Source organism: Urocampus carinirostris, chromosome 4, assembly GCF_059441175.1.
Source record: "Urocampus carinirostris isolate Australia breed hairy pipefish chromosome 4, RoL_Ucar_1.0, whole genome shotgun sequence".
Classification (NCBI taxonomy): Eukaryota; Metazoa; Chordata; class Actinopteri; order Syngnathiformes; family Syngnathidae; genus Urocampus; species Urocampus carinirostris.
Window position 1 is genome coordinate 41,307,411 of NC_142352.1, and position 24,422 is coordinate 41,331,832.

At 39.8% G+C, this 24,422-nt stretch overlaps 1 protein-coding gene and 1 long non-coding RNA gene across 3 annotated transcripts in view; one reads left to right on the forward strand and one right to left on the reverse strand.

Moving 5' to 3' along the window:
- Window positions 1-231: 231 nt before the first annotated feature.
- Window positions 232-24,422, reverse strand: part of LOC148367596 (uncharacterized) — a 51,867-nt gene continuing 27,676 nt past the window's right edge. Inside the window, exons 3-4 of one of the 2 annotated variants that reach the window (XR_015850349.1) lie at window positions 10,922-10,988; window positions 232-1,138 (exon numbers count right to left, since the gene is read on the reverse strand). This is a non-coding gene — a long non-coding RNA (uncharacterized LOC148367596). Of the gene's footprint in view, window positions 1,139-7,677; window positions 7,765-10,921; window positions 10,989-24,422 lie in introns of those variants that run through there. The other variant, XR_015850350.1, reaches the window with a different exon arrangement.
- The window catches only part of LOC148367597 (heterogeneous nuclear ribonucleoprotein C), a 67,201-nt gene continuing 62,246 nt past the window's right edge, over window positions 19,468-24,422 (forward strand). Inside the window, exons 1-2 of the mRNA XM_088334596.1 lie at window positions 19,468-19,549; window positions 20,556-20,597. Coding sequence (XP_088190722.1) covers window positions 19,477-19,549; window positions 20,556-20,597 — 115 coding nt within the window. The 5' untranslated portion in view covers window positions 19,468-19,476. The remainder of the gene's footprint in view (window positions 19,550-20,555; window positions 20,598-24,422) is intronic.

A 24,422-nucleotide genomic window follows, 5' to 3' on the forward strand; every position in this document is an offset into this window, starting at 1 on the left:
GAAACAATTACCGGTCAAACATTTGAGTTTTTCATCAGTTCTCTTTTAAAAGAAAAGGGCTTATCCGCGCGTTTTACTTTATAATTAATACCCAAATAAACCACAACGAAACTCGGCTCTGCTTCCGTTGTATTCTTAAATACGAACACTTGTACACAGTCCTTCAAATCCGGTTAATTGGTTGAGCCTGGGCTAATTCGGACTTTAATACCTCCGGGCACGGATCGGGTCGGCTGGATTTATTTAGGCCCAATCTTACCTCTACCCTGTTTAAGTGTAGCATCCACCTGTCTTGTGGGTGCGCCCCAGAGGAGGGGATGATGCTTTATAGGACAATGTCATACAAACTAATGCCAAGTGCTGTTAATCACGAGGGAAGAAAAAATGCAATGACAAAGCCAAGCCACCAGAGAGTAGTGTCGGCATCATTTTTGAGTAGACTCGTTGTGAATTATGACAGCACTTCCAAGCATCTACAAGCACTTTATACAAGATTCAAGCACTTTTGAATTATTGGAAGCCGAACAATAAGATTTAAACCTTTTCCAGTATTTCAAGCACCCATTGGAACCTTGCTCTTTGTGCGCTCGGTTAGCTGGAAGCAGGACAAATTTATTGTGCTACCCAAATTTGAAGGCAAGCATTGATGTTTTTTCATATGCTGGATTGAAAGCAAATAATTAATAAAAAATGGCTTTTGTGTTCCTAAAAATTAGATTTCTATTAGGAATTCCATCCAATTGTTTGACTGATATGTAAACATATTTTCAAACTGAGGGGACAATGAAAAATCTTGGTTTATAGAAAAAAACTAATTTCAGATATGAGGAGAGCTTCATTTTACCCCATGCTGATATTCATTCTGCTTCTATCCTCGCTGGCCATTAAACCATTATTTCACAGTCCTTTATCGACATAAAAGTGTCTCTCCCCGTGCATACTGCCCGCTTTGTCTTATTCATTTTCCCCTTTCGGCGCAGCCTTCGCGGAGTGCCCGACAGCATTTGGATGCGAGATGAACTTTGATAAGAGTTAATGAGAACACGGCATTGTGCGGCCAAAGAATAGCTTAGGCTGCACTCAAGAGCCTCCTCACCAGGAAATGGGCCGAAAAGACGTACGGTCATCCGCTGCGGGTCTGGAAGGGGGAAAGAGAAAAGACAGACGCTGAGGATGGGTGCAAAAGGGCCAGAGAAATACATATGAAATGAAAAGAGATAAGCGGAAGACATGAGGACAATAACAATACAGCCTGTTGCTGCATCAGTACAGACATATAATATTAATTTTTGAAAGTTTTGCATTGGAGTGTAAACCAACAAATGGCATTGAAACATTGAAAATTGTTTTTTTCATTATTTGTATAAAGGTCTTTGAGTTTCAAGAGCCTTCTGTCATGATTTGCCCATTGCCCTCACCTGTGCCCACTCCTTCAGCCCCAGCTGCCACTCGTTTCCTGATTGGTTCCCCTCCTATTTAAACATGACGTTCTCATTCACTCCTTGTCAGTCCGTCAGCGAACCTCCGCACATGCAAGGCAAGCACCTTTTGACTCTGGCTCCCGTTTGTTCTGTCCCTGTCCTTTTTCCTGCTTCTCCGTCTCCGTTAACCTGACTTAAATCCGTCCTCAGACCACGATCCGATCTCCCATCCCGGCTGCCCGACTTTTTTCCGTCCTCTGAGCACGCACCAATCTCGAGGGTTTCCTGCTTCTCCTTCCCAACAAGCACCAGATCGTTGTTGTTGTTTCCCTCTGCCTGACTTCCCCGATTCCTAAATAAAGCTTTGTGTGAAACGTTACGCGTTTGGGTCTATTGTCTTTTCTGGTTCTGACACCTTCCAAAATGACCAGTGTAAATCATTGAGCAATGAAGTATTGGAATGCCTGCTGAGAATATGAGAAAAGCACTCAGGCAAATTCTTAATGTCATACGACTTTTGTGTACTCTTACAGTTTCACTGACGTAAATGGTGGGGTTGCATTGTGTTTTAAAAGTTGAAAGTGGAGTATTTTCTCTATTAAGTATGTATTAACAAAACTAACTGAGTTCAAAAAGCCGATATTATGTTTTTCCCGCCCCGCCTATCTGGTTTTATTTTACCGTAATCATAGCTGTTCAGAACTTACAATACATTAGGAGGCAGGAAAGGAGGGCGTCGCGTGGAGAGGGATTTCATGCTCGTCCTCACGGTTTTCTGTCAGTGTTGCTTGAAAATGGGGAAAGTAGGAAAATGACTTATTAAATACAGTTCAAACGCCAACCAAAATCCCAAATTGGTCCTGAAATTGTTCCTTCTGGCCAGAAAGACTAACAGTTGGTAAAGTTGTATTTCTTATTGTAATTAAGACGCACTATAAAACACAATACAAATATATTAAAATACATTCAAAACATGAGGTTCTTTGAGCTAACTTTAGAAACGTTGGGGATTTAGTCATATGAATAAATAATACGATAAAGGCCAAGTCCGTGGCCCCTCAGCGAGGAAGGCTGACGCACGCCAACTACAAGCCCTGGATGGTCCGTGTTTCCTTCACTCTCTCTCCATCAACTGAAAGCTTGATATGTTGGGTTTTTCTTCAGGGGGCCATGCAGAGACCCTTCTCCCATGTGATGCTATCCTTTCAAGGGTAACCCAAGAAAATATTTCATAACAAACCGCTCCTGGTTCTGGGTATAATTATCATTCTGGAATGACATTAAGTAATTTCTAATAATTTGAAATGAGTTCATTATCTTAAATTTGGGCTTATTAATCAGCACTTTCAACCACCGCAGCATTTCTTGAAGGAAGTTTGGTAAAGCATTGCAAAAAAACAATTACTTTGGAAGTAGTGTCATAATTAGAAAATAACTATTATTATTGTGTTAAAACCATAAAATGTGTGTCTTGTTTATCCTGGCAACATCTACAACCAGATAAAACAGACTTTAAGCTTGCTTCAAATATGTGGCTTAAAACAATTGTGCTTAAAACAAGAAAAAAACAGGAAAAAGAATGCTCTCTCATATGTATTGTTGAGGAATGGGTTTTCTTCCACCACATGTTCATTTTTATATCTGAATTATGAGACGAGAGGTCCGACAAAGGGGGTGTCTGTAACTTTAAAATACTGTACTCATTATAAAATAATAAAAAATGCAATACAAAATAGACAACCTGCATAGTGTTGGTGTTATTCGCCTCAGTTTTTATAAATTGCATAGCATGCACAAAATGTAATCCGTCTGTAACCTTCTTCCCCAAAGCCTACGCTCAACTGCATCGTAATTTATTACATTAGTTAGAACACCGACAATCCTGGTCACGCCTGTTTTAAAAGATCAGCTTTCAAATCTATTCGTCTGTGCATTGATGTTTGTGCCCATTTTTGCATGCCCAAACATTGAGTACCGTATTTTCCGCACTATAGGGCGCACCGGGTTATAGGGCGCACCCCCAAAAAATATTTTTTGGTCCTATATCTTCCATAGATAAGGCGCACCGGAATTATAAGGCGCTACAATGGGAACGTCGACAAAACAGTCAGATGATTCAGTCCAACTGATTACCCCCTTAACTTTCCCAAAGCTTGCAAAGAAGCAAATACGTGTCGTAGACACGTGCAGATGCGGTGTCCGTACGATGTCACTCAAATGCATCATTTCAAATATCATTCGGAAGGTTAAAGTCTTGGGATTCAAGAAATGCCAAACATTTCTTAGTTTTCTATTTTCTTTTTCGCTCGCAACTTTACTGTGCATATGACAATAAACACTTGGAATTGAGTTTAATTCACTCAACTCATCACAGCATCATCAAGATCGTTCTAAAACAAGATACCGGGAAAATATAAAGCCGCATAGCTCACCTAAGTTCTCACGTTCAATAATGATACGCAATCATGGTCTTCTTACAACCGTGAGTGAAGTAAATCCAGGAGAGTAAAATACTTTCAAATACAGACTAATGAAACATGTTTCTTTATGGCGTACTTTAGCAAGCTTGCTAAGCTATGGCGTACTTTAGCAAGCTTGCTAAGCTTGCTACGCCATTGCTAAACTCGGCCAATTGCAGGGTTTGTTTTGGCCATCTAGCCAATCCGAGGCTCCGAATAACTTCAGCCAATAGCGATCGATTTAACGGATGATTGACACATCTTTTTCGGCCAATTGCAGGGTTTGTTTTGGCCCTCTAGCCAATCCGAGGCTCCGAATAACTTCAGCCAATAGCGATCGATTTAACGGATGATTGACACATCTTTTTCGGCCAATTGCAGGGTTTGTTTTGGCGCTTTAGCCAATCCAAGGCTCCGAATAACTTCAGCCAATAGTGATCGATTTAACGGATGATTGACACATCTTTTTCAGCCAATTGCAGCGTTTGTTTCGGCCCTCTAGCCTATCCGAGGCTCCGAATAACTTTAACCAATAGTGATCGATTCAAATGATGATTGACACATTGGTTAGCCAATGAAACGCCGGTATATAAATCCCAGCATACACCGCGGACTACTCCACGTTCGGGGGAAAATCGAGTCGGCGGCTGTTGCGTAAGTTGCGAGACCTTGTGATTTAATGTTGAGCCATATATAAGGCGCACTGTATTATAAGGCGCATGGTCAGCTTTTGAAAAAAATAAGACTTTTAGGTGCGCCTTATAGTGCGGAAAATACGGTAAATCAAGATGTAACAGGTTGCTACGCCAGGCAGACAGATTTTTTTTCAAGGAAGTATGCAAGTAATCACAAACGCAATATGGATTTAAAGACGTTCCCTCATCCGGAGGACAACTGACATTGAGAAAGAAGAGAAGCGGAGTTTGAGTTCACCTAAAGTAATATAAGATCTTGAACTTGAAGGGCTGATAAGTAAATAAATGAAAGGGAATATGTGCCTGCTTGCATGTGTGTTTGTGTGTGCAACGAAAAGATGGCTTTCTCCAGGAAGTCACATATTAATTGAAAACGACAGTTTCAATTAAAAATGTAATCATTCCGTCCGCTTTCTAATTAAACGCGAAGCAGTTGATGGTTTTGACTCATTAACTTCAAAGAGTGATTCAGTCTGACGGAGGTGGAAAGTAGGCGAGTGGGTGGCGGGTATAGCATGAAGAGGCTATGTGTGCGTGGGAGAGCGTGTCCATGTCATCCCAAGGAAAGGAGCGCGAACCAGTGACTGATGGGAGTGAGTCAGGGGAATATCTTCTGTCGCAATTGCTTCCTGTAAAAGACGTGAAGCTCTTGAAAATGAGTACTTAGATGATAATTAAACTAGGACATGGTGACTGGCTGTAACCTTGGACACAATCAACACCCGTGTTGACCACCATGATCTTCAAATGTTCTGCCATGTACTTCCAAATAGAACGATTCAAAAATAAAAATGAAAAGATTAGCATACCTGTCAACCGGTACGGTTTTGCCGTACAAAGTACGTTTTTTATACATTTTAAGACGAGTACGATGTACAAGGAAATCTGTACGGAAAAACGCAAATTTGTCAATGGTGGGTACCATCCGGTATACACCGACTATCACAAAATGGCAAATCAATCAAGTCAAAGGAGTTCGCTGCGGAAGCCTCTATCTCTGTATCGTTTTTTTTCGTTGCAAACGAAGCGAGCGGTTTGATGCTAATGTGAGCATGCGTCTGCCGCCTGGGGATTTCCCATCATGCATCATTTCAAAGAAAAAAAAATATGGTGTACGATTATTTTGTATAGGAAAATACGACAGCTTGTACGGGCATGGAGCCGTGGAGGTTGACAGGTATGCGATTAGTGAGCACATTTTCACGTGTAAAGTGACCTCAACCCAATGTCCCTGTGAGAAGAAATGTGTTCTAAGGTAGGGGTCTGGAACCTTTTTGACCCTAAGAACCATCCATTATCTGCATCGCTTATTTTCAGTAGGGTCGCTGGGGTGCTGGAGCCTATCCCAGCTATCCTCGGGCAGTGGGCAGGGGACACCCTCAACTGGTTGCCAGCCAGTCGCAGGGAACACAGAGACAGACAACTCACTCACTCATTCACACCTAGGGACAATTCGCCTGACATGCACGTTTTTGGAATGTGGGAGGAAACCGGAGTGCCCGGAGGAGACCCACGCAAGCATGGGGAGAACATGCAAACTCCACACAGGAAGGTTCGATCTCATGACCTCAGAACAGTGCTGCATGCACACTAACCACTGCGCCGCCGTGCTGCCCTAACCCAAAGAACCATGAAAGCAAAATATTTTTGTTTTGTTTTTTTGGGGAGAGAGAGACACACAGTATATTGAGACAAAAATCGCCAAAACGCAAAACCTGCGCATTCAGTGCATTTTATTTCACTGTGTGGCGTTTAATTATATAACATTTATGAAATTATAATAATTCAAAGCCTATATCAATAAATATACCACTTAAAGTTTGTTCAAAAGACATCCCTTATCTTGAATGTCTCGTATCTTAAGTAGCTTGTCTGAAGAGGGGCCACTGTAGTACTTTGTTAAGCATCTCTACTTAGAGCTATGCCACTTGATATCATATTGGTTAAAAACATACACAGTCTCTTGAAAAATTAGGTAGACGCTGTTGTTTCGAAGGCCTTCACAGTCAACTCTCCTTTTTTTACTTACAGTCACCATGTTCGAAATTATGTGGGCTTACATTTTGACAGAAAGTCAAGGTCAAGGTAGCCAAGGGGCTATTGTCACCATCTGGTGGAATGGTATTTTTTTTTGTGCAAATTTATTTTATATTGCAGTCAACATTACTAGCGGGCCACTTATTATTAATTTTATGAAAGTAGCCGCGGGCCGGTAAAAATTTGATCACGAGCTGTAACTGGCCCCCTGGGCTGGGCGTAGAGGTAGAAAATATATCAAAACTTTTGGTGCTAGAATATCTTCCATAGGCTTGTTGTGGGGTTTTTACAGCAACAACAAGGCACTCTAAAGCAGTAATTTCACCATGAAACTTACAGGTATGTCCACAGTGGAGCTGTCTCTTTTGATTTTAAACCTCTATTTTTCTGAGGGAATCATGCTCTTAGAAACAAGCAATCTTAGTTTTTCCTGCTATCTTTTTCTGCCTATCTTGTAGAATGTGGGGTTGGAAAGGTGGCTCTGCCAGTAAGGAATCCCAAAGGAATAAGCTGGCAGGTAGACTCAGGTCCTAAGTGCATTGTTAAATACTAACCATTCTTAGTTGGGAACAATTATTATTATTTATTATGTTAAAACAAATAAGATTTTTTTAATGGTCATTTAAATTAAATCATATGTTAAATGTTATCCACTTATTTCTGTTTTTGTTTTTCATAACAAAGGCACACTGTCACTGCACATTGTACTTCGTCAATCTTCAATGTGCGGAAAAGGGAGAAATGCCCTTTGGACTGCACTTGTTTTTTCCATCTTTTCCCATCTGAGATGAACTGCAAAACACAAAGAGTGACTGATAGCAAACCCAGGGCAGATTTTGAAATGGTATTGACAGAACCTCATTGTTATTTAAGTATCTCACATTTTCTGCCCCAAAACCGACTGTCAGTGGAGATTTAAATATTTTCTTACATTGAACAAGCTCCACAAATGCCCAAATACAGAACAAAAAGGCCATTAATTCATTTTTTAACCAAGATTTATAACCGACATTTTTCATTTCAAAGTATTCTGACTCATTTAAAGAAAAATAATGCGTGATGCACCTGTTGAACGCAAAAGCCATGGGTATTCTTTGAGCCAAAGGGGGAGGTCATTCTGTCCGTAAATGGTCGCCTGGAATGCACCTTTAACTACAAATGGACAGAATGTCAACAGAATTTTTGAATTCATATTCTTTAAGCAATAAGGTCAAATTATAAGATTTAGTGTGAGACCACCTATACTGCAGATAAGTGACCGCAAGCTCAATCAATTGGTGCCTTTTCAGTGCCCCATTGTGTGCCTCTCTTAAGATGCCTGAGATGAGATAGTGGGTAAGAGGGGTGTGGGTATTGTTTGGATTTCACTCTTGTTATCTTATTCGTGTCCTTGAAGTGCAAGAAAAAAGGGCTTAATTTAAAGCGTTAGTGATATCTAAGTTTTAGGAAAACTTGGTCAGAGGATGCCAATATGTTTTTTTTCCTCTACAGAAGAACTTCCTATGCTCCCAGTGAAATCAGTTTTAAACAACATTACAAGGTTGCTGTATTTTGAACACACAGCCTTAAAGGTCAAAAGCTACAGGCTATTGGACTTAATCCACAGTTGTAACCTCAAATTTAAACCACAAGGACATTCGGAAATTGTTAACTTTCATGCTGGAAATTCTTCGCTTTAACCAGTTCTTTGTTATTTTGCTTCCATCGTGAATGTTTAAAAGATCTATTTCCTCCATGTCAAGAAAATTGCCCACAAGCTCATTTTCAGAACATTTATTGTTGCTAGGATACCAGAAGCTGCGTTTCAGCCCACTATAATCATGGTAATCCTTCCATGTCTGGAATTAAATAAATGGTTTGTCAGTCATCGCTACTATCAGTTTTTTGCCCATCACTGTTGTTGACAGCATTTATATGGTGAATTTTGATTGGTTTGCAGCACGTTGTTAAGATGAGATATGTGTTAAAAATTATTATTTATGAGAGCACTGCAGCGGAGAAAGCAAGCGGCACACTGGGGGGTGTTTTTTTGTTTTCCTGCACGGAGGCGCTCAGATGCTGTCAATGCTGAACTTCATAAGATTCGTGAAGAAGATAGATGCATCCGGTGAAAAAAAGTTTACCAGAATCCGGGCAGCAGCACAACCGTGTGAACGGTAATTAAAGTCTACAGTGACCGTGTGCATGTGTGAGTGGAGCTGTGTCCATCTTATCAGTCCAGCCAAAATGCACATCTGCTACCAAATGTTTAAAAAAATTGGGGCGAGAAAATTCCACCACCTGGGTTCTATCACATTGATGAAGCACTTAGCGACCACACCTGAGGCGCCTTCACACCAACTTACATGGATGGATATAGGTGTTTGGATACACTATACACAACTAATTTTATTAATAAATGAATCTAAAATTGGAATGACCCAGATTCATAATTCATCATAATCATCATCATTGGGGGAGGCCACAATACAGACCTAACGTGCACCAATTTCTAATTTGTAGCCGAAATTAGAAATGACATGGTCATTAGGTGCAAGTTAATGCAGTGAAATACTAATATGATGCCTCGAGAGTCCTTTGGGGAAATTCAGTGCACTTTCTCGATATAGCTCGACCATATTTCACAGACCCCAAGATACTACTTTTCAGACATTATTGACAACATAGCTAAATTCTTAAAAAATAATATAACGGTAGCTTAGGAAGCAAAAGAAGAAAATGCGAGCTTTTGGCATGGACAAAAGCAATGATAAAGTTTTCTGCAATGAGGAAATAGCTTCTTATCTGTAAAAGAAGACAAAGCTAATTTTCAGAAAAGAAGACAATAGTAAGTCCTTGTTTTTCGAGGGGGTTGCATTCCAAAATAGTGCTGCAATAGTCAAAACCTGCGAAGTAAAAACTTGTATTTTTATTTATTAGATATCAGTAACATATAATATATAAGTCAATAACAAATAAGCCACTACAGATTTACAAATAAAATACAGAACACAAAATCTGTTGTGATGTAGAGAGCAGCTTGCTAGCTGGACGCTAAGTTCAAGGATTCTCAAATTGAGCCAGGTCTCCAATGATAATTAAAATACAAGAGTCAAGAACGTAGTGGTTTCCCATGAGTTGAAGCTCCATGTCATTTTTTTCATGCATAATGGATATGGCGTTGGTGAGATACAGGCTCGGTAGGAATGGCTTAAGAGGCTTGTTAAGTAGCCTAGCCGTGGCAGAATTATGGACCTACAGGCTTGCTATTGCTTTCTCTACCAAGGATGCCTCAGTCTCTTACAGGACCTGATAACAATCCACGGAGCACTTGCTGATAATCAGCATTTCTTTGCTCATCTGATCTTTCTCAGAGACCGATTTAATTGACGTAATTTAATGTAACATAAAGTACTAGCTGACACTGTGCTGTGCAAAGGTGGTGAACACATTGACTTGTGCACCCACCCTACTGTTTGGCTGACAGCATACACCAGTCTATAGCAATCAGGCACAATCTCTCTCTCACACACACAGACACACAGACACACACACACACACACACACACACACACACACACACACACACACACACACACACACACACACAAAGCCATCCCCCCTTGATAGCATTTGTTCTGTGGCAATAAAGACAGTTCATTTCATTTCATAATCCGTGAAATTTCAAAACTGCAAAACGTAAACGCGATACAGTGATGAATTACTGTACTAGTTTTCGGCGTGTAACTAATACAGAACCGGGAAAAAGCAATACAACTGCCAGTAGTGTAAGAAGATGGCACCCACACCATATATCTATATAATGTACTGTATATATATGTCTGTTTGTTTTTTACTGCAGGCTCCTCATTTTACGTCAACATGGTTCGTAGGCACTAATATGAGTTCAAGCCGGCCAAACATCTTTGGTAAGACAGAGATAAGTGTAAAAGTCCTCTTTCAGGATCACTTTTAGGTCATGTCTGAAGATTCATGGATATACGCGTAAACGCCCCAAACAGCTCTCTGTCCAGTTCAGTTTGCAAGTGGTGTAAACGAACAAAATTAGGTTTTCACACTGAGCATCTGACGGAAGAGGGACGAGGAGCCTACGAACAGTTTTGTGTGTGCATGCGTCTGTGTTTGGGGTGCATGGAGCGAGCCTTGTGGACCAGGCATAGACAGAGAGGGGGATGCAAAAGAGGAAAAGCACTCAATGATAATGTATGAGCTGTCTACGATGTTCCATGGCAAAGAAAGAAAGTGCAGTGGTCCATTTAAAAAGAAGATTATCATGTCAAGATACAGTAATACCTCAGTGAACACTTGCCTTCATTGGATGTGGTCTGTAAGTCTGTGTTGTCTGTAGTCAGGCTGGGTGGTTGCCATTTTAGTGGCTAGGCAGGAGAGAAGGGTGTTTTGTTAGACATCAAATACCATGGATGAAGTTTTAAAATAATGGAAGTTAAATGTAACTTTGTAATGGCTATAATCCACATTGTTTGCACATGTTAGGATCTGGTAGACCATTTCCCCCCAGAGGGCGCCAACCGTGTTTGAAACTGGTCACAGGTGTGCCCAATTATCACACACCTTTCCCTAATTGTCCTGACCCTTTATAATGACATTTTGGATATTCATTTCCATAGTCATTGAAATATCAGGTTTTATTTGTTTACTGTTTCTAGTTTGGACATTTTGTTAGTTGTTTGCTTCCATTTGTTTTTGTTTATTACTTTGTTTATTACATTTACACTGTTAACCCGGGTTTTTTTGGGGGGGGTTTTTGGTTTCTTGTTCGGACATTTTGTTATTAGTTTAGTGCTCACTTGTTTGGTACTTTGTTTGTTGCATTTTCAATCTATATTCAATGTCATTCTTGACTTTGTTTGGTAAAGTTATTTGTTTTGTGACTCCTTATTTGTTGTCCCCTGTTGTTACTTTATTCCTGTCATGAATACTGATGCGAGGCACCTGAGCCTGCTCCTTTGGCGCCAACTGCCTTGGCTCCCTGTCACTTTTTATACCCCCATCTTCCTGTCATCGGTTGTCAGTCCGTCTGCCAACCTCAGCTTAAGGCAAGCTTTTCGACTCTGACGCTCTCCTGTTCTGGTTCCCGTCTGTTTTCCAGCTCCGAAATCTTTTTCTGATTTCGACCACGAATTTTGCTCCCCCGTTCTGTTTACTGACTTCTTTTTTCCGCTCTCGACACCGCCATTGCTCGCCACGGAAATACCACTCCCCCGTCTGAGCAACTGGCTCCCCGCGACCAGCGATCTACGGATCGTGTGTACTATCCTTTCCCTTCTTCCCAATAAAACTAAAACTAAAAAAGAGAAACGCACGCAAGTGCATCCTGTTTCCGTTCTGGTTCCGACAATTTTTTTCATAATCAAATACCATCATATTTTGAGCGTCTGTTCCTGCTTACACCCTCTCTTGGGTCCACTCGCAAAACCCAAAAGTATTGATCATTGTTTGCCATCATTTATAATTACACCATGCATGGAAAAAAAGAATCGGACTTGATCTTAGCCACTAAACAAGATCCTTCGCACCATATAGAAGCTGTCTAAGTACCGGTACCATTTTACACACACCAGATCAATTAACTGTATGTGGTACAGGAATTTAGAAAAAAAACATGATTTAATTTTTCAAAGTGAAAAATACTGGAGGTGAGGGATATCATTTTTTACAGATATACATTAACACAATATGCCATAAGGTTATATGATTTATATAATTAGTTAATAATGTTTTTACCTCTATACTACACAATGCACATTTCTCTAATATGGATTGATATCTTTGTGAAATGCAGACCATTTACCATTTACTGTGTCTTTGGTATCGATTTTCTTGGGAAAAAGCAGTCAATGCAACCATAACATGCTTAAAGGAATTAACCCAATAACCATTTGCATGACTGATTCTGCTGAGGACAAAGAAGATGCCCAATTTGGCATAAAACCAAGATTCTCTTGTTATGTGACATGTAGGCCAGTTTCATAAATCCCAGATTCTTAACTGCCAGGGTCGTCGTGGCACCTCCTATGGTGTGTCTAGAGCAAGTACAGCATGGTGACACCCATCCCGCTCCAGGCCGTTTTTTTGGGGGGCAGGGTTTTTTGCTCCCCCACATGAAACAGAACATGATTCCATGGTTACCAGTAGCATAAGAAGCCTCCTGATCTGACTCAGATACAGCACCTTCATCATCTGATGTCAACCCTTTTCAGAGATGAGCCAGATCCCGGCATTGACAGGCAGTGGCGTTTGACAATACTGATACTAGATGCAGCCCTGTTCAAAGTAAAGTTTCTCTGCTTTCCAAAACCTGTTACCAGAAAACCTTTTAGGCCTAGCTGAGTGCTAAACCCTCATTGCTGCTTTCATCCCTCTGTGAGTTCATCAGAAGAACATTGCCTACAGCCTATATTCATTGCTGTGGTCAATTTGTCAGTTGGCTAAGCACAGCTTGAGTTGCACTAGGCGGGCAGCCTACTTTCTACATAAGTGCATACATAAATTAACACCATTTTTCATGATTAAGAAAACAACTTTCATGTTAAATCAAGGAGGGTTTGCAGGGATTCTATGAATAATTGGAGCAAATAGCAGAGTGGGGAAATTCATCCACTAACAGTTTACGACCACATATTAATGACCGTTTCCATTTATCCTTCCATTATCTTCACCGCTTATCCTCAGGAGGGCCGCGGGGGTGCTGGAGCCCATCCCAGCTATCTTCGAGCAGTGGGCAGGGGACACCCTGAACTGGTTGCCAGCCAGTCGCAGGGCACACAGAGACAAATAACTCACTCACTCAGTTACACTTAGGGACAATTTGGACCGGCCAATTAACATGACATGCATGTCCTTGTAATGTAGGAGGAAAACGGAGTTCCCGGAGGAAACCTACGCAAGCACGGGGAGGACATGCAAACTCCACACAGGAAGGTTCGATCTCATGACCTCAGTACTGTGCCGCACACGCGCTAACCACTGTGCCGCCGTGCTGCTCCAATGACAAATTGCTTTGAGGCAAAATGTTCTTCTTCGAGTGTGTGTTTATTTTTAGTTAAATGTTATAAAACATGGTTGTTTTTTCAGGGTTTGGATTTTCTTTGTGGTCAACTGTTTTCTGTATACTCCCAATTTGTGTGGGAATGAGTCAGCGCATGGAGCAACACCATGCTTTTTCTGCTCCACTACCTCTTTGCCATTTTCCTGTCGCTATCTCCCTGCACTTTTCACTCTGCTATTTCTACTATAATGGATTTAAGAGATGACAGTGAAAGGCTCAAATGGAATTTGAAGCTATAAACGTCTCTTAAAATAGTCAAATTATGAGTGCAGTTGAGCGATATATGTCCTTACGTTCTCTGTATAATTTTGGGCTGTGTGCGGCAATTCTGGCGTGCGGGAAACAATTCGACCTGTAGGTCGGATGAAGCGATGATGCTCCGACTATTTTTGTCACATGAAGGCAGTATAAATGGTAACCTTTATGGAGTTAAGTCAAGCTCTGTGTGCATGTTAGCATGGAGGAAATCAGTCATCACTGAGCATAAAGAGCAGCTAGAGCTGATGAGATTAGTTTCGTACAAAGTGACATTTTGTCCCAATGATGGCACCAGAGGAAAAGCCGGGGATCACTAAATGTCAGGATGATTCATCTTGTGGGCACTGTTGCTACGCCACAGCAGTACATTGTATCATGTGCATTAAAAGGGCGTTTAGCCTCACCTCTATCCACTCGGACGACTGGACCTTGATAACTTTTGTTTTAGTAATTCTAGCCTGCATTCCTGTTAGGAGTGGACAATAGATACTTTAAGAAATAGATAAAATGTTAAGAAAATTGGAATCAAAAAACAATCCTAAAAGAGCATTATATAAATGTAAATATAAATATATATAAATATATATATATATTTGTATGTTCTCCCCGTGCTTGCGTGGGTTTCCTCCGGGCAGTCCGGTTTCCTCCCACGTTCCAAAAACATGCATTTCAGGTGAATTGGCCGGTCCAAATTGTCCAGGTGTGAATGAGCGAATGAGTTGTCTGTCCCTGTGTGCCCTGCGATTGGCTGGCAACCAGTTCAGGGTGTCCCCCTGCCCACTGCCCGGAGATGGCTGGGATGGGCTCCAGCCCCCCCGCGACCCTAATGAGGATAAGCGGTACGGCTAATGAGATGAGATGATATATATATATATATATATATATATATATATATATATATATATATATATATATATACATCCATTCATTATCTGCACCGCTTATCCTCAGTCGGGTCACGGGGGTGCTGGAGCCCATCCCAGCTATCTTCGGGCAGTGAGCAGGGGACACCCTTAACTGATTGCCAGTCAGTCGCAGGGCGCACAGGGACTACCATCCACTTGCTCAGTCACACCTAGGGACAATTTGAACCGGCCAAATAACCTGACATGCATGTTTTGGGAATGTTGGAGAAAACTCTATTGCCTGGAGGAAACCACGCAAGCACGGGGAGAACATGAAAACTCGGCACAAGAAGACGGGTAGCTGCATTTAAACCCATGACCTCAGAACTGTGCCGCGGACGTTCTAAGCACTCAGCTCAGCCGCCAACCACTCTTGTGTTAGTGTTAGTTTTCAGATAATACCCTGCTTTTACCAGCTGTAAAATACGGTACTCTAAAAACAACAGTCAAGTCATGTTTATTTGTATAGCCCTTATTCACAAGAAGTCTTAAGGGGCTGTACAGACTATTACGGACTACAGACGCTGCCCTACTTACGACTAGATCGTTCGCGAGTTGAATTTGTTCGTAAGTTGCTTAAGTGCTATATTTTGTTTGGAATACAGTATATGTTTAAGGTTTATATACATATATTTAAGGATTTTATAAGTAACCTGTATTGTTTTGTACAAAAAAATGAACATTTAATAAAATGATATGCTCTATAAAGATAAATAAAGTTAAGCTTAACTTACTTTTGGAAGATGAGCTTCAACAGTGAGGCTACTTCCTCCTCAGTGGAAGAAAGTGGCAGAAAAAAAGCAATCCAACCATTTTCTCAACTGCATCTAGCTTTCTTATTCCACTTTCATTTAAACTGAAACGACTTGCCTCTTCTTTACATTTTACACCAACCATATTGAATAGATGCACCATCTCCTGATCTGAAACCTACATGAAGCCAAAGAAAAACCTCAGCATGATGAAATAAAGAAACCTTGATAGGGGACCGCACATGAGGTAATCCTCTTTTCAGGATGACCAGGCTGCAATGGATGTTGCAAGGGCATCAACAAACAATACACGGACATCGTCAACATGAACTCATTTATAAACTATAGAGTATAAAGGTGTTTTAGGCTTAGATTTAAACAGTTCCAATGAGGTTGCAGATCCATTATCAGAGGGCAGAGCATTCCACAGCACCGGGACCCGAATACAAAACACACTCAAACCTGCGGATCTCTTCTTGGCTCTTGGGAAGACTAGGCGACCAGCATTTTATAAGCGAAGGCTCCAGGCAGGAACATATTCAATTTGAAGGATGTGAGGTGGCAAGTCCATGCATTATTTTGTATCATACCATTAGAAGCTTGAAATCATATGTTAAGCAGATAGGAAGCCAGTGCAGGATAGCTAAAATTGGGGTAATGTGAAGAATCGTTACTGTCTCAGTTAAAAGTCTCAATGCAGCATATTGTACCAGCTGCAAGCTCTTGATGCTAGATTTCGGCAGAGTAGTACATTAGAGTATTTGAGATGGGACGTCATCCATTTTTTTCCTTTCTCTTGGTTAGCTTGTTAGGCTTCCTTATACATAAAAATTGTTTGTTTTTTCTATTTTTGTTGCGGGTTTCTGAGCCTTTTCTCTGCCAGTGTTGAAATGAACTTCTAAAGAATTACATACTGCAAATAAATAGAAGGTTTTTGTTTTCCAACTATTACAACTCATCTGCTAAATATTCTTGATTTTTTTTTAATTGTATCATTATTAACTATAATATCTATGTTATGGCCTTAGGGTAGGATTCCACTCATATATATTTATTTCAATTTCATATTCTCATGGTCATGGTGGTTTATTTACTCAACTTTACAATGTAAGACATTCCTTTAAGAATTCTCACTAAAGTGTTACAGCAGGAAAGGAATGCAGAACCTCCACCTCTTCGCCTCATTTGATTTTATTATTGGCTTGTATCAGCGCTATAGCAGAAATGTTAGAAACAAAAATGATGAATTGCTCTGTATGTCCTCACATAATGTAAAGCGTGTCCTAAAACTCAGTACACAATTCTTTTTTTCACCATTTTGTTTCAGGTATTTACAGGGACAGATGTGAGGCTATCAAGCATTTAATAGCTTTGTTTTTCCTGATTTTGAACACATTCCCTAGCCATTTGCTCATCACCGACATTGTTGCTGGCGGACAAGAAGTTATTTTTTCTCCTGATTGCAGTTCAAAGGCAATTTGAGTCATTTTATAGTCAGCCTAAAATTGACACTCACTCCGAAAGTTGGCACCCCCGTTAACACAACACCCCGTCAATATTGGGTGCACACATTTAGAGTCAGATCTAAGCATGGGCGAGCTATGCAGTTGCCAAAGATGCCAACTAGTGGTGATGGCATCTAGTGGAAGGCCACCAAATAGGAAAAATGCTCATATTTGCCTATTTCAGGGGGGAAGGAAAATGGTACGCCATCCCAATCTTTTCTAATCTAACATAATATATATCTATTTCAGTATCATGCTAATAAAAATATGCTGTATAAATTATTGAGAAATGACTCGTGGTCTGTAATTATGACTTTGAGTCAGATCATACCCTGAAACTCAAGTTAAGTCATATTTATTTGTATAGCCCTTAATCACAAAGTCTCAAAGCGCTGCACAGACTACAGATTATTGCAAAACACAGACTATTATTACACCATCCCCTGATCTAAAACCTACACGAGGACAAGGAAAAACTCAAAAACCTTAAGATGAGGAAAATGAAGAAACCTTGAGAAGGGACTGCACATGAGGTAATCCCTCTTCCAGAACGACCAGGCTGCAATGGATGTTGTAATAACAAATAATACACCAATATTGTCAACAGGAAATATAGGTCATTCATTGGCTAGACAATAGAAGTGTGTTCAAGCCTAGATTTAAACAGTTCCACTGAGGTTGCAGATCGAATCTCAGGGGAAAGAGCAATCTACAGCACCGGGGCCCGAATGGCGAACGTTCTCGAACCTGCGGATCTCTTCTTGGCTCTTAGGATCACGAGAAGACCAGAATTTTTAGAGCGAATGCTCCGGTCCGGAACATAGGGGGGTTTAAATCTAAAAGATAATAAGGGAGCAAGTCCATGCATGATTTTTTATAATACCAACAAAACCTTAAAATCACATCTTGAGCTAACAGGGAGTCAATGCAAGTTAGCTAAAATCGGGGTAATGCTATCAAACGTTCTTGTTTTAGTTAAAAGCCTCTTTGCAGCCATTTGTACCAAATGTAGGCTCTTGATTTTGGACTTCGGGTGACCGGAGAGTAGGGCATTACGGGAGGTAACAAAGGCATAAATTATAATCTATGCATCCGACTTGAGACAGCATAGGGGGAATTTTAGCAATGTTGCGAAGATGGAAAAAAGCTGTTCTAGTAATATTCTTAACGTGTATTTAAAAGGACGGATTGGGGTCAAATATGACACCTAAATTTTTGACCGAGTCACTCTGGGTGATATTACATTTGTCAATGTTCAGAGCAGTTTTTGAGAACAAGTCGCCGGCGGCTTCAATAGGGCATGTTTAAGGACTGTACTTCCCAAATCCATTCAATACGTAGACTGAGCAATTAGGGAAAAAACACCGGACCGTGTGTACAGTAAGATCAAACATCTAGTTTGATCCAGCCATCTCTGTCCCTCACCCCCTCATTCACCCCCCTCCGGAGAAAAACAAAGCCTATGGAACAAGGGCAGTACAAACATCTTCTTTGTTCCTTTATCTCTTTGTTTTCTTTATCTATCAATGTGAATGTGGACCTGGAGTGCCACGTCCAATTTCGTTGTCACAATATATTCATCTCATGAATGACAATAAAGGTATATTCTATTCTATTCTATTCTATTCTATTCTATTCTATTCATTTAGATGGAACAATAACTAACATTTCGGTCTTTTCAGAGTTAAGGTCCTGTTGCCTTTGTTTTTTTCTTTCCGTTAAAGTATTTTGCAAAATTAAAGATTTGCATGATATTTAGACGAACAATTTTGACTTGTAGGTGTTTCCATTGAAGAGTGATCAAATCTGAGTCGAAATATTCGCAAAGTCCATTTTCACGAAGACTGGATAGAGGCTTATATACATAATATTTAATATATAGTTATACATGGTGGGCCAGGGGGTTTCGACCTACCCGTTTGCCCAGAGAACACATTTTTCAGCTATTTTGCTATGACGGGTAAAAACGTGCTACCTAATGCTCTGTACTCACAAGGATTGACAGATATGGACATCAGTTTGTGCTCAGTCCCTCCATTTCTCTAAGACTTTGTTTAACAGTTTTTTTAGATTTGAAGGAATTGTCCGGACTGCAATCCAAAAATTCACTTAAGACGGTCGCCAACATGTGTTGAGGGGCTGGGTAAAAAAATAAGATACAGGCACACCCGCCAAATGGTGTGTATCTGTAAGTGACAGGCTGTAGTTGTACTACTATCGATGGCAAGTTTCTGATGACATGATCTGTTGTTGGCAAACCATGGAAACGGCAAATCTTAATAGTGGGTGTTAGGGCAAGGCAGTTAAAATCCACCCAGAGGGCTGCATTTGAACTCAGCATCAACAAAAGCTCAATTCCGCGGGAGAAATAGCGAATGAAAATGCTTTCCCCAGACTTCAAGTTGTTCAAAGGCCTCAAGCAGAAGATTATGATGCTCTTGTGGAAATGTGTGAAACCCTCCTCACTATTACGAAATTCACTCTCAGCTCTTTGAAAACCTGTCTTTCAGCGACGAGTCCATCTTTAATCTCTCTAGTCGGGTTACTGACAAGACAGAGACAAAATCAAACTCAGATGAAATTCTTTAGAAAAATGAGACTGAATAAGGGGTCTAGTGCTTTATGTAAAGACTGAGCCGTTTTTCTCTTCTAGTAACGATACAAGCACTGTTTTTGACGCACTTCAAAGAACACTTTTTTGTAAGGTATTTTGTTCATTTACAGCTCAATATTCTTCTCTTTTCTACCGCTGGTAGAGCTTATACATCTGTAAGACTCAATGGAAAGGAATATCAACGACATTTAAATAGGGCTGTGGGCTGCAACAGAAAGAGGATTTAAACACATTTGTGTTTCTTGCTTTTTTCCTCTGTTGTCATAGCAGGGAAGTTACATGCTGTCCTACTGCTTTGAAGTGACGCTACTTAAGGAGCTCATGTAGCTTTCTTCCAAACTGCATCAGCTACAACAGTGCTGGAATTGATAACAAGATTAAGTTGGGGAGTGCCAAACCGTGCCTGTGTGGGATGAACCATCAACATCAAGCCCATGTCTTTTTGAGTGGGAAATTAGTTGTGAGCGTACTTAGTGTTGATTTTTTATCAGTGTTTATTGAATGTCAAATTGCTAAAAGTTTTTTTATCTTTGTTAATGTACAAAGTATACTAGCTTTAGTTATTAACAATCCTTCCATTTTCTGACCCCGTTATCCTCACTGGGATCGAAGGGGTGCTTGATGTAACCCCCTTTATAAAGCGAGTTTAGAAACAAAAAAAAGACATCATAGCAAGTGCTGATAGCCAGTCTATCGTCATTGCTCACTGCAGGCAGAACACCTATGCAAGCGTAGACCTCAGACAGAACCTGCGATTATCATAGTAATTGTTGGCAGACCTTGCTTGGAATTGAAAAACCAAATTTCTCCTTTTCTTCCTTTGACTCCACGGGTCACAAGGTGATTCACAAAGGACAAGAAACCCGAGCTTGTCGAGTTTTGGTAAGTTTTGTTTCTGTTCTCTTTATAGGTTCAAAAGGTTGCTTTGATGTTCTAACAAAAAAGCGCTAATGGTAACTGATTCTAACATTTAAATCAAATTTGAGATATCCTTTTTATATTTAATGTCTCTGTTGTAAGTAGCCCCTTTCATGTTTCTTTGTCAAAGTTAATATTTTTTGTGGGAGGAAACCGGAGTGCCCGAAGGAAAACCCACACAGGCAAGGGGAGAACATGCAAAATCCTCACAGGGAGGCCAGTAGCTGGAATTGAAACCTGTAGCTCTGAACTAAGGGTTAGACGTTCTCACCACTTAGCCGATGTGAGATATTGTATCAACCAATATAATTCTATTTGTTTGCAAAAAATACATTTAAAAAAATTCACACTGGCAGACAGTTTTACATCTTTTAAGTGTACTGTGTTTTCCAGACGATGAAAAATTCAAGATTCAGGAGATTCAAGATTGTCTTTATTGTCATTAAAATAAAACGTCAAGTCAAGTTGTGTTTATTTGGATAGCCCTTAAACACAAGAAGCCTCAACGGGCAAGAAATAAAAAAACCTCAGCATGAGGAGAATGAACAAACAGACATCATTTACATGAAAGTATCCGGTTCACAGCTTTCTAAGGTCAACATCTTTCATAAGCTATCAGATATAAGTGTGTTTTAAGCTAAGATTTAAACACTTTCACTGAGGTTGCAGATCAAATCTCAGAGGGCAGAGCATTTTAAAGCACCTCTCAAACCTGCAGATTTCTTCTTGGCTCTTGAGATCTCTAGTAATGAAATCAACCTCGGTGTACAGTGTTTATAAGGCGCAACTGATTAAAAGGTGCACCCTCAAATTATTCCTTCTAGAAATATCTTGTCATATATCAGGAGCTCTAAGCTATAAAGCCCATTAAATAAAAAACACTTCGAGTAATTATTGCATGAACGAAAACCATAGAAATATAAATGTGAACAAATTTGGTTTAACAACTAAACCCTTAGCATATGTACAAGCCTCTCAGTGTCACTTTGCATTTCCAATGTTATGTATTGTATTTCCGGTCTATAAACCGCACCGGATTATAAGGGGCACTTTCAGATTCCTGTCCAAATTTGTTTTTTTCTGGTTTATAGTCTGTAAAAAACAACAAGTTTACCAATTTTTCATAATGTTGTCGTAGGATACAAAATTGTATACCTAAAATACCCCGAATTAGCTCATCTAGCAGATTGTGGATCTTTTGCTCATTTTAAGTATTGTATTTTTATTTTGTTTCAACATCCATTCAATCTAACCTAAACTACTTCATCAATCCTGATTTGTGTGAATGTGTGTTTTTACGTGACAAATATTTGTGGAAACACACACAGTTATTCTTTAGGCCCCCGTGAGTGTCTTTAGCTAGGTTTCATGTCAAGGCATCCCCAATACATACCAACAAAATTTATAAACATCTGCTTTCACAGGGTCTCTAACGCCCTCTTACCGCAAAGTTTAAGTACCGCAGCTCCTGACCATCGACCACTCAAAGCAGCTGAATCCAATCCTATATTGTCCCTAAAACGTCGGGCCATTTTCCTTGTGTTTCTTAAAAAGAGCCAAATTACGGTCGTTCTTATTTAATTCTAGAGATCAGATGAGATATCCTTAAAGAGTATACTATGAGATATTTATTTTTATTAAAGAAACAATGTAGACTGTTGAATACTAAGGGAACAGCTGGTTAAAAAGCAGATCTGGACATTTAATAAGGCAATTGTGGCCAGGCTAAGTGCAGTGCAGAACGATGTAATAATCATTTTGGAGTGGACTCAGATTATAGTTGGTTTTAGCCCATCCTAGGCAGTTAAAGAAGCTAATTAAACATGAAAGCATCACAAGAGTGATTCAAAGCCCTCTGGTGTCTTCTTTCCAAATAAAGGGAGCCAACACACCCTTCTCTTGGTTTGTAAAATGTATACTGAGCTTTTTCTAGGATAATTACTGTGCATTTGAAATATTTGTTATTGTTGTGCATCTCAGAACTCAGATCAATTGGATGGTAAAACGTATCATTTTGTTCTTCTGACTTTTGTTTACCTTTTCTTATGTTGAGAATCGAACTGATATGTTTATTCTGTAATAATAATAATAATGGACACCTGCAAAGGTGATTTTATAGGATGCCAGTTTGTTATTTAGACCAGTTATTTTCAATCACTGTGCCGTGAGAGCTTGTCAGGTGTGCTGTGAGAAATTATCCAATGTCACTTTTTGAAATTTAAAATTTTATAAAACATTTATGAATCATTTTCTGCAAATATTATGTCATTGTCAAGTGTCTGTGATTCAGACTTTATATTCACAATATTACTACTTTATCGCAATAATGTTGTTTTCCTCTTAATTTTGCCCTTTTAAAGAATGATTGATAATGAATGAATTTAAAAAAAAAAATCTAATAGCCTCTTAATTACAGTATTTTCTGCACTATAAGTGCACCGTGTTATAAGGCGCACCCCGAAAAAAACGTTTTTTTTGTCATACATTTTCCATACATAAGGCACACCAGACTATAAGGCGCTACAGTGGAAACGTCAACAAAACAGTCAGACATTTCAGTCAAACTTATTAACCCCTTAACATTGCGGCTCACAAAGAAACAAATACGTACGGACACGTGTCTGTACGATGTCACTAATCACTCAAGTGCGTCATTCCACATATCATTAGGAAGGTTGAACTCTTGGGATTCAAGAAATGCCAACCATTTCTTAATTTCTATTTTCTTTTTCTCTGGCAACTGTGTGGGCAGCAAAGTAAGAATTTAATTGTGCAGGGAAACGTGGTTCTTTCCTGTGCATATGACAAACACTTTGAATTGAATTGAATTTAAAAATAGAATCATCACAGAAACATCAAGATCAGTCTGAAACGAGACACTGGGAAAATATAAAGCCAGGGTAGCACACCAAAGTCGTCTTGCAGCCATCACGTTCAATAATAATACGCAACCATGGTCCTCTTCATCCGTGAGTGTACTATATTGAATACGCCGTTTTAACATGAGCCTGTAGATGCTAAAAAGGACCCGCCTCCTTTACCTCCAAATAACTTTAGCCAAAAGTGACCGATTCAATTGATGATTGACACATTATTTGATAAATGGAACGCCGGTATATATATATCCCAGCATACACCTTGAACTGCTCCTACAGGGGAAAATCTAGTCGACGGTTGCTTGCCTTAGTTGCGAGACCTTGCGACTTAATATTGATCCGTATACAAGGCGCGCCTTATTATAAGGCGCATTGTCAGCTTTTAAAAAAAATAGTCATGAAAATACGGTACTCAGTTTATATTAATTTGGAACCAGAGATAAAAACCTTGTTTGTTTTTTTGTTTTTTTTACCCAATTCATGAAAAATTGAAAGCTATGCTTGTGATTTTCGCAAGCATTGAGGCAACGGGTCTATAATTAGTATATAATTTTATTTTTCCTGTCAGCCCTTTTTTTCCTTGTTTTCACTTCAATTGTATTGTGAAATTGTGGAGTTTTTAATTGATTGTAGCCTTGTCTCTGAGATGAAAAGACAGGAAACAAATTAAATGTCAACAACAACAACAATAAAACTCTTCTCATCAAATATGGAGTATCGGAAGAACAAAAGTGTGAATGCTTCTTTGTTTATGCCCTGTATATTACTGTCGGCAGGACAAGGTTGGAATAGATTCCAGAATACTTGCAACTTTAATGTGGAAAAGTGAATGAACGCAATGCTACTAGTTGATGAGTGTACGATACAGCCCAAGTATGAATCGAATCGGTTTTCATTCTTTTGTATGGAGAAA